The sequence below is a fragment of the Osmerus eperlanus genome, chromosome 18 (genome assembly GCF_963692335.1).
Source record: "Osmerus eperlanus chromosome 18, fOsmEpe2.1, whole genome shotgun sequence".
NCBI classification, from domain to species: domain Eukaryota; kingdom Metazoa; phylum Chordata; class Actinopteri; order Osmeriformes; family Osmeridae; genus Osmerus; species Osmerus eperlanus.
In genome coordinates, this window is record NC_085035.1 from 14,456,812 (window position 1) to 14,468,375 (window position 11,564).

An 11,564-nucleotide genomic window follows, 5' to 3' on the forward strand; every position below is an offset into this window, starting at 1 on the left:
TCTGCGTTGTGAGAAAGTGCAAGAAAGGCAAGTTTGCTATCTAATACCCCAAAAATCTGTCACGAATGTATTTGTAATGGCAATTGGCTGTAGAATATTCACAAGAACGTTAATGATAGAACATGGTTAACCACCAACTTAAAAGATAGCTATCGCTAGCTCGGTATCAAGCAAGATAGCTTCCTTTGTCTGTCTCATTGCTTGTCAGAATCTTGAGAGATTTCCAACAACTTTATTTTGTGAGGAACAGTCAGATATGTTCTTCTGGTAATTTTGTAAAGATCAACTTTTTTATTTCAGAAAGAAATGACTACAAACAATAGTGTTTGTAGTTTTAGTAGTGCGTTCGTGTGTGCCATTGTCGTGCCGTTTACTTGGTTGGGGCGGCGGCAGGGATCAACTTCGTCCCGAGGGGGGGGGGGGGGCCCTGAGTTGACCCCCCCGATTGTCATTGTATAATTCGCACACTGATTACAGTAACTATTTTATGGATGCAAGCCAAGACAATCAGTCTATAGCCTACATGACAACACGCACACACGTTTTTGATAATCCGATATGCTATTATTCGACTATTCGACTATTATTCTATATGGTAGGCTAGTATTTGTAAAGCAACACTGACATAAGAGGTTGCATTGGCTAAAGTTGTTTGAATGCACGTTGTTTCATAACAAGGAGGCAAAGTTGTGCATTACAGTGCAGACATGACAATGATTGGCACCAATCTGGCGCACTTACAAAAGCAATTAACTGAATAAATGCCAGGTATAGCCTATCGGAGACACTTGCAGTCTTTCCATGCGCCCACCTGCTTCGTTGACCAACCAGCCGGCAAGTCACTTGTGCTAGCAGCAGTAGCAGCTAACGTTACCTCAGCACCTGCTGCATCTTCGGAGCACTCGGCCTCGTTTCTTCTGGGGAATCACTGGGTGGGAGAGGATCCTCTGTTCTGGTAGTGATAAGATGTAAATTCTGGAGAAGGCAGGCCGGAAGGAGTCACGACAAACCAGCGTTGGTCCAGAAGAAAAATGCTGAACTGAGAGAGAGACGAGGTGATTCCAGATTTCAGACTGATACCTTTCCCCGCCCTTTAAACTACTAACAGGTCCTGTCGTGGGACACCCAGAAGCTGAGAACCGAAGTTACCGCAGTCCCGGAAACGCAGAGTGTTATGTCACTGCACCGACAGACATCAGATCGCATTACCCCGTCACCCAGCCTCTACCCTCAGGTCTCATAGGCCCTCGCTGCGCAGCTTCAGTTTTTCTTGAGGATGTGCCATGCGAGTCTCTCCTAGACACAGGTTCGCAGGTAACAACTCTGTCAGAGTCTTTTTGTCAAAGATTTTTGCCCTCTTTTCCCAATCAACCCATTCACTCCCTCCTCGAAGTCGAAGGTGCCGGTGGCCAAAAAGTGCCTTACCTTGGCTACACTGAAGTGAACATTTCCTTCCCCAAGTCAGTTACGGGAAAAAAAGAGACTTAACGGCTCTTGCACTTGTAGTTCCAGATAACCACTTAAACCGTCAGATTCCCCTTCTGATTGGGACCAATGTCCTTGACAGACTTTAACAAAATGGCATTGGACAGGATGGGCTCAAGTCCCTCTTCCAAATCCCCTCTGAAAGTGGCTATGCGGAGCTTTTCCATCATATTGCCAAGATTCACAAGACGCCCATATACCGTGAAGCTACAGCGACAAAAACCCCTCATCATCCCTGCAAAGCAGAAAATGTGTATCTTGGGCATTGTCAGAATGGGGAAGAGTGCCCACCACACTGACTTTGTGCTTGAGCCCCATGAAAACTGCCCCCTGCCTGGTGGAGTGCTACTGGAACCTGCCTTGGTGAACATTCCTTGCGAAGCTAGCAGCAAGATCCCCATCTTCCTGTGTAATGTGAGTGACCACGATGTCACTCTACAGCCCCATATTATCCTTGCCCAGGTATGCGCAGCTCAATGTGTCACCCCCCTTGAATCTTCCCAATGTGATCCAAGTCGAATTGATTCTCTCTCTGACCAGCTGAAGCTTGACTTCGATGATTCACCCCTAAAAGAAGAATGGAAAGAGCGTATCACAAAAAAGATAACTAGCATTCCTGAAGTGTTTGCCACTGATGATCTGAGTTATGGCCACACCACAGCAGTTAAACATTACATTAGATTGCATGATGAAACCCCTTTCAAGGAAAGGTCAAGGCCTATTCACCCAGCTGACAGAGAAGCTGTGAAACAGCACCTGAGAGAGTTACTGGATACAGGGATCATTAGGGAATCTGAGAGTCCGTTTGCCTCCCCAATTGTAGTTGTGAAGAAGAAAAATTGAACTATTCGCTTATGTGTCGACTACAGAAAGTTAAATACCCGTACCATCAAAGATGCATACGCCCTCCCGAACATTGAGGAAACCTTCGTGGCTTTAAGTGGAGCCAAGTGGTTTTCCGTGATGGACCTTAAGTCAGGGTATTATCAAGTAGGGGTTGCTGAAGAAGACAAACACAAGACGGCCTTTGTATGTCCTTTAGGCTTCTTCGAATTTAACAGACTCCCTCAAGGAGTGACAAACGCACCAAGTACCTTTCAACGCCTTATGGAAAGGTGCGTTGGAGATTTACACCTGAATGAAGTGCTTGTGTTTCTCGACGATTTGATTGTTTTTTCTGAGACATTAGAACAACATGAAGAACGACTAATGAGAGTACTCACCCGTCTGAGGGACTACTGGTTGAAACTATCCCCTGAGAAATGCAATTTTTTCAGAACCTCAGTAAAGTACTTGGGCCATGTAGTGGATGCTCAGGTAGTCCACACAGACCCCGACAAAGTTTCAGCCTTGAAGACTTGGCTTCGCCCTTCCAACCAAAAGGAGTTGAAATGTTTCTTAGGTTTTGCGGGGTACTATCGGCGCTTTGTTGAAGGGTACTCGAAGATAGCCAGACCACTTAACAGCCTGACAGCAGGTTATCACCCAGCAAGAAAGAGAGGGAAGACGTACAAGCGACCCCGTGTAGAAAGTCCTCCAAATCCCGGGGTCCCATTTGGGGATGACTGGACCCCTGAATGCGAAACAGCCTTCAAGACCCTCATTGGAAGATTGACCTCTGGCCCCATCCTTGCCTTTGCCAATACACAGTTGCCATATATCCTCCACACAGACGCCTGCTGGCAAGGTCTGGGTGCCGCGCTCTATCAAGAGCAAGAGGGAAAGCTCAGAGTTATAGCGTACGCTAGTAGGGGCCTCTCGAAGAGTGAGCAGAACTACCCCACGTACAAGTTAGAATTCCTAGCCCTTAAATGGGCAGTTTGTACCAAATTTCATGACTACTTGTATGGGTGTGAATTCACTATCCTAACAGATAATAACCCCCTCACGTATGTCTTAACCTCCGCCAAGCTGGATGCTGCTGGCTACAGATGGTTGGCCGCCCTTTCCACTTACCATTTCAACATTAAGTACAGGGCAGGCCAGGCCAACGGAGAGGCCGACGGGCTGTCCCGCAGACCACAAGATCTCCCCTCCCCGTGAGGATGATACTTTCCTGGAAGAGAAAGAAAGAATTGAGGATCTCAAGAAACGGCTCGCGGATGTGGCTGTCAGCAACATATCATGTGAAGTGCTCTCAGCTATATGCCAACGCCACCTTGTAGTCTCCCAGTCCAGACACTGCTCTGATAGCGTTGTTGTAGAGTCTCTTGCGGCAGACGCTTCCTCTGTGCCTGAGTCCTTTGGACTAGATGTCTTGCCCTCCATGACACTGGCAGACTGGCGGAAAGTCAAGCTGAAGATCAGCACATTAGCCGTGTCATTCGAATGCTTGCTCGTCCAGATAAGCCACGCCCCAGAGAAGTCAGCACAGAGCACCCAGTAGTTAAGCTCCTCCTGCGACAGTGGGACAAGTTGGAGCTGAAGGATGGTGTGCTGTACCGCAAGTGGCATGAACATGGCCTCCCGGCCTATCAGCTGGTGCTACCCCTGCAGTTTTGAGAGAGGGCGCTACAGGGCATACACGATGCCGGATGTCGGCCACTTAAGCCCTGAGCGTGGCCTACACCTGGCCCGTGCACAATTCTTCTGGCCTGGCATGGCCAAAGCCATTGAGGAAAAATGCAGAACATGCGAGCGCTGCTTCCGAAGAAAGGCTGAGGCTCAAAAGGCTGCACCAATGGAAAGCATCACAAGTACGTATCCACTGGAACTCATCTGTATGGATTACTTGTCGCTACAACCTGATTGTCGTGACACAAGAAATATACTCATCATCACAGACCATTTCACAAAGTTCTCGGTGGCAATACCGACAAGAGATCAGAAAGCAAGGACAATAGCTCTATGGGAGAATTTCATTGTCCACTATGGATTCCCCAGTCGCCTGCTGAGTGATCAAGGCAGGGATTTCGAATCCAAAACTATCAAGGAACTCTGTGCAGTCATAGGAGCGACAAAAGTCTGTACAACTCCATACCATCCTCGGGAGAACCCAGTGGAGAGGTTCAACAGAACGCTCCTGGGAATGCTTGGAACTTAAGAGGACAAAGAGAAGCATCATTGGAGGGATTATGTTAAGACCTTGGTGCACGCCTACAACTGCAAAAGAAACGATACAACTGGATACTCACCCTACGAATTAATGTTTGGGAGACAACCCCGTCTCCCCATAGACTTTGTCCTCGGAATCAGTCCCGACCCTGACACTCACCCTACTCACTCAGAGTATGTCAAAAGCCTCCGTCAACGTCTCCAAAAAAGATACTCTCTGGCCGGTGAAAGTGCACAAAAGACAAGAGACAAGAACAAGACTCGCTTCGACAAGACAGTTAGAGCTGCAAGACTCTTTACAGGAGATCGAGTCCTTGTCCGTAACGTCAACATAAGGGGTAAGCACAAACTGGCAGACAGATGGGAACAAAAGATTCATGTAGTGGTGAAACAGATTAAAGAAAGTTCTGTCAACGTGGTGAAATCTGAAACAGGTGACGGGCCACACCGAACTTTACACAGAGACCTCCTGTTGCCTTGTGGGTTTTTTCCTTGCGCAAGATTCTGACGAGCAGGACCCTGCCCCAAAGGCCAGGAGGATGAGACTCAGAACACAAAAGCCACAAAACCAGCCAGGATGTCCAGATGATTCAGAGAGTGAATCAGACAGTATGGATGAGTTTTACCCAGGAATACAGTCCCCAGACCTCATCATCCGGGGCCCTTTTACACTGGAAGACCATACACGTGAGCCGACGGAGCCACATGTTACGGATCCAAACCCTCCTGAGTTCCCCGGAAGTGATGCTCCATCTGTTGATAAGCCTTGCCCTGAGCTCAGTGACACTGCCCCTTCTGCCTGTGCAAACAGTCCGGAGTCAATGAATGCTCCTGCCCCGTCAGGCCCCACTCGGAGCCCAGACCAAGTGGTCACTGATATCCCTGAGCCAGAACCTTTCTGATCTTTAAGATGATGAGAGACCTGAAGAACAGCATGTAGAACAGCCTGAAGTCAGATGCTCAAGTAGGCCTAGACATCAGACCCACAAACTGACCTATGATGAATTAGGGAAACCACTAATCTTAGCCATTAGTTCCTTCTTTCAAAATGTAGAAACAGCACTCCTTCAGTCGCTACAGACCTCTGTTAGGCCTTAAACGCATGGAGAGACTCATGCGGTCTAGAGGGGGAGAGTGTAACCCTTGTTAGTTTCACTTGCTAGAAGTGGATGAACCCTAACTCTAGTCACATTAGTATTGGTACTGGGTATTGTGAGACACTCACTAAGCCCTCCCCTTTTGCGTTCCCGCACTCGCACCATTAACGGAGAGACCCATACACAGAGCTAAGATCAAGATGTTGATGTGATTGGTGCCAAATAAGTGGCTTAGATAAAACATATAACTTTTTACGACAGCCTACAAACTGACTACAGGAAGATTTCGTACAAGAACTGTTGGTTTTATTTTGAACTTATCCTGGTGAGTTGATGTTGTCTAGCTATGATGTTAAAACGTTGTTAACACTTGGCTGAATGTTCACGGCAGATTACGTGTTGAATGAGGTTAATGGTAATTTAAACCAGTCAGGATAGGTGACAACTATTGCAAGTGTGATGTTCACTGTCATGAAATTTGTCATAAACTTGTGTAATTGACGTGTTATGTGCATGTAAACTGGCTGTGTTAGCCACATGGCTATGGTGCTGGGCGTGAATGGGCTGGGAGGCATATGTGGATGAAGGAGAGAAATACCTGTGTCTTTTGACATGGGTACACACTGTGTGTTCAAATTACGAAGTAATGACAGGGAGTGAATTGTTTGGTCCTAGTGTTGACAATGAAGTTCTGAAATGTGATTTTGCTAATCGCCACAAACGTGTGTGCAGGCTGGTTTTTCCCCCACCCCTGAATGCCTGCATCGACGGTTATAGTGAAGGATCGAGGTCTGCCATTTTGCTGCGCTAGCCTGTGTTCCATGGACTGACTGATTCCCGCTAAACAGTAGAACACTCTCCTCTGGACCATCCCACACCGGAGCGTGGTAGGACGGGACATTGCGATCACACAGATTTTTCCCTTCTCTTTTTTTGATATTGACATCAGCTCGAGCTTTATTTTTTTAATGAGATCTCAGGTTTAAAGACATTACAATTGTTTTGGTGTTGGATCCAACATAGGGTGATTGTTTGTATATTTCATGTGTATTGTATGGAAAAGTTGTTATTGATTATCTGCACTGAATAGCATATGCCACCTGTTTTATTAGTGGTAGCTAAGGTCTTCATTGATATTTCATATTACAAGCCATAAATTCAATTGATGATGATTTAAAATTCCTATTGCCATTTCACTCACTGACACTACAGCACTACATTACATATTTTAGACCGTTACTATACCACACTGAATATTCTAGATAATTGAACATTTAAACTTGACACCAAATATCCTTATCAGCATCCCCCCCAGACTACTTAATACATTCAAAATTCAAACTTATAGTTAAATATAACACCCACACTTGCATATTACACACTTTTATTATTTTCTTTACATTCATCCTGAAATGATATATGATGTATTGATACTTTTATAAATATAACTACATACTTTTTGAAACATGATCTGGGGCCTGTACTACGAATCAAGATCAACATGCTCTGAATCACTTTCAGTTACCCGGCTACGCGAAGCGTAACAATCGCAATCACGATAAGTGGTATCACGACTGCGGTTATCAACTCTTTAACTCAACCCAGATCTTTCCAATCTAGAGACGTGCGCATTCACATAAAAGGGCGGTGTTTGCACCGTATGTCCAATCGCAAACATGGACAGAACAAGAGCCGCATATTTTACTCAGGAGGAGCAAATGATAATTATGGAAACTTATCAAACGTATAAAAATATAATACAGGCAAAGAGTAAGACCGTCGCTGCTGCCAAGTCAAGGAGAGAAAGCTGGCAGAAAATTGCCGAAGCTGTTAATGCGTACGTTACATGACTTATTGATATCACTGGCCCAGGCACAAAATGTTACCTAATTACACTTGTGCGTTCCATAACGTTAAACTTATGTTGCTGTAATATTTTAGTTGCAACCCTGCCAGTGCCAAACGGTCCTGGGAGCAAATAAAAAACAAGTATAAAACCATCATTCAAACCGGTAAGTAGCAGTAGGCGATACTTGCACATATTTTAAGGCCAACAAGTACAAGGCTGAGTTGCCTGAGTCAGTCCCTTTTGTAGGATATTGGTATAGAAAGGGCCTATAGAACAATTGAATCGCTTGCAGCCAACAGGAAGAAAAGTTAGGTGAAGAAAACTGGAGGGGGCCCTCCTCCACAGGACTTCACTCCTGCTGAGGAGCTGGCCCTCTCCAGCAATCAGGGTCGCCCCATAATGGAAGGGGGCATCTCTTCAGACCCTGGTGGCAGCAGATCCGACACCCAGGCATATGTACAGGGTATGTTTCAAGTAATCTATGTGACCATGTTCATTCAACAATTATTTATGAATATTGTAGGAGTGAAATGTATTACTGTTCTCTGTAGTGAAAGGAAATACAGTGGTGTTGCTGCCACCACCCACTGTCATCCCACAGTGCCATACAGAGGTAACAGTGAAACTAATAGTCATATGCCAGTATGTATGCCATATGTGGTTGCTGAATATTGATCAAATATGCCATTCACTTTCTCAGGTGGAGGCCCTAGATGAGGAAACTCTGTCAGCCTGCTCAGAGAATGCTTTGGGGGTACGCTTTTCAGTTTTTTACCACGTCCAATACAGATGCTGAGAGTGTGTGAACGTGTGGCTGTGATTGAAGTGTCTGTAATGACTTGCTAATGGTGGTGGTCAGAACATGAGACACAAGTCCTTAAATTGCTCATTTCAAATATGACTCAATTGATTAAATTGCTATGGTGTTAAACTCAGCAGGAAGAGGAACGTCTTCCTCCCCCTGAGCCTAGGGCCTCCACCTCAAGGTCAAGCCAAAGACATGGGGTAAGCAATGAACCTTGAAACACAGTAATCAAATGGACACCTTCAACTTTCTCCAAGTGTGCCTTGCAAAGGGACAATGCTCTTTATTTGTTTCAGGTTGGAGCAGACAATGTGAGGGCCCTCTACAAGAGGACCCTGGAGCTCGATATTGAGCATAAGACTAAGGAGACTTATTAATAAAAAAAACAAGGCTGGAGATTGAGAAACTTCAGTATGAGAAGAAGGTAGTACATGACTGAATGTATGAATGACTTACAATCAACTTACAGTTACACTGACATTCTTTTTCTGTGTTCCTAGGAAAGGGAGAACGCATGAGGAGGATTTATTTTGTTTCCTATGTTTTGGACTTTTTATACCTTTGTTGTGGCTTGTCCCAAATATATCTTTTGTGCCTTAGTCCTTTGAGGGGGTTTTCAACATTTCTTTCTTTCAATGTTCTATTTATTGTTTGTGAAAAGTGAAATAAATGTAAAAAAACATCAAAATTCAATGAAAGTAGTGAAATGATTTATTTAACTTGTGAAGAGCATTGCATGGTACCATACACGTTGTTCTTTTTGGTTTGAAATGTTTTGGTTGAAAGAAACCCCAATTTCTGATATAGAAATGATTAGAAAATGGGTCAAAGCAACCCAAGGACAAAAGGGTTAAGGGGAGACACCCCAGTGAATAGGGATAACATATCAACATGAAACCTCCCCAGTTGATAACTAATATTAGGTCAAATATTGTTTTCAATACTAGTTTCCTGTAAATGTATGTTTCAATGAGCAAATGATGCATTAAGTTGTAAAATATGATATAATTTGCATACATTTCCAGCACGGAAATCAGAACATTGGATGAAGACAGAATGCAAATCCTTGTTTCATTTTGTCACCATATTAAGAGTCCAAAGTTTCTACAGAGCGCACTCTGGATATCTTTCATCACTCCATAATCCGAATATGGTGGCAACATTAAATACATTTATATTTAGTCATTTAGCAGACGCTCTTATCCAGAGCGACTTACAGTAAGTACAGGGACATTCCCCCAGGGCAAGTAGGGTGAAGTGCCTTGTCCAAGGACACAAATAAATTCTACATAGCTCAAATGCTATGGAAGCAAAATAGCCCAACTGAAAAGTAAAAGGTAAAGAATGCCGCTACATGACTAAATGTAAAGAAAAATGGCTAAAGAAAAATGGCTCAGCCTGTCTCCCCTTAAACAAAAAACTGCCGCGTTATAGCGTCTCTCACGGCCCTGCCAGTAGGGTAGTCGAGGGTGATGGGGTCTACCACATCTGGGGGTTGCTGGCTGACAGGTGGGGCTCTCTCCATTCTTATGGAGGCCACATTGTGGAGCACGACACAGGCTGTCACCACTTGACAAGCCCAGTCTGGGGCCACTCGGAGGCCACGCAGGCAGTTGAAGCATGCTTTCAGGATGCCAAAGGTCATCTCTATCTTGACCCTTGTCCTGCTAAGGGCCACATTAAAGGCATTCTGTGGCCGTGTGTTGGGGTCAGGATAGGGGGTCATCAAAAAGGGCTGGCAGGCGTACCCTCGGTCCCCTACCAGCAATCCACTGTAGAGCCCTGAAGAAGAAAATTAATATTAGCATAATCGGTATAACAAAATGCAATACAAAATGTTAGTTACAATTGCCATACCTTGCTCTAGTCTGTGGCACAGTGCAGACTCCCTAAAGATCCGGGAGTCATGGACTGACCCAGGCCACTTTGCCTCAATGCTGGTCACCAAGCACTGATGGTCACAAGTCATCTGCAAAATAATCTTGTGTTAGAATCCATCCACATAACAACATTAACGTGAGGGAAACATCAATGTGCATTAGAAGGACTAAAGGAGGATCCTCCTTTACCAGTATGACCAAACATGTGTAGCCTGTCCTTTATGCTTTACCTGAACGTTGATGCTGTGGAATGACCTGCGATTTATGAAGTTGCCTTCATTCTCCCCCAGCGATGCAGCAATCGGGATATGGGTGCAATCGATTGCCCCAATCAGCCTTGGGAAGCCTAAAGAGTTTGATGAATTTCAATATTATTATATATATATATTTCATATGCAAGATTATTTATAGATGAAGTTTAAATTTAAGGGAATATTTACCTGCTATTTCATAAAAGCCCTCTTTTATTGTCTGCGTGGGCAGGTGCCCTGGGAACACAACAAATGTGTCCACGTGTGCCGTTAGAGCAAGCACCACCTTGCGAATAGCGCGGCAGACTGTGTTTTTACTAAGGTTCTCCGCATCACCCACACTGTACATGAAAGTACCCGTTGCGAAATACCGCAACGCTACGCATACAGTCTGTGGGACTGTGAGCGCACGGCTTTGATGTGTCGCATTTGCAACATACGGCTCAAGAAGCTGGCAAAGATAGGTCATTCCCTAAGCTGAAAATCTATATCTGTCATAAAGATAGGGTTTTTATACCGGTTGATCTCTGATCTCCAACTTAACCTGCTCCCGACCAGGTTAGCCGTTCAGCATGTGTTACCATGGCGATCTACCCCGGTAACAAGTGATCCTCCGTCGTAGTACAGAAAACCCTGGGTTCAACCTGAAGTTACTACTTTTGCTAACGCCAAATCTTGATTCGTAGTACAGGCCCCTGATTGGTTTGCTGTTGTTATCGTGGGTTGGGGTGGATATCTTGATATAATTAAGCACTACTGCAGTCCTCCTATACGAGCCTAGAGATAAGATACCCCTGAGTGAATCTAGTGACAGATATTTTAGAGTTTCTTTGATAATAGTGTCTACCCAGAGTCTCTTTGTAGACACTGGGTTACACAAGCAATAATAATATATTTCACGGTGAGTACAATAATTTTAAGACAGTTACAACAAACCAACAAGAGCAACAAGTTTCACAATAAGAGACTTATTGTGATCCTGGAGGAAACTAACATCAGGTCCAGCCAATCATTCCGAGGGGAGGGGAGGTAGGGGGAGTAGGAGGGAGAGAGACAAAGAATTGTATAAAGAAGTTATCAGAAATGTGTAGTGGGGTTACAGAGGTTAAGTCAGTGATACAGTTACCTGTCAGGATGAGGTTG

The 11,564-nt window shown here is 44.8% G+C and overlaps 1 protein-coding gene across 1 annotated transcript; it reads right to left on the reverse strand.

Moving 5' to 3' along the window:
* Positions 1 to 9,009: 9,009 nt before the first annotated feature.
* LOC134038731 (putative nuclease HARBI1) lies at positions 9,010 to 10,889 on the reverse strand. Its single transcript, XM_062484274.1, has 3 exons — positions 10,401 to 10,889; positions 10,148 to 10,259; positions 9,010 to 10,072 (listed from the first exon to the last, which is right to left on the reverse strand). The coding sequence occupies exons 2-3, from the start codon at positions 10,257 to 10,259 to the stop codon at positions 9,699 to 9,701; spliced, it is 486 nt and encodes a 161-aa protein (XP_062340258.1). The 5' UTR covers positions 10,401 to 10,889; the 3' UTR covers positions 9,010 to 9,698.
* Positions 10,890 to 11,564: the final 675 nt, after the last annotated feature.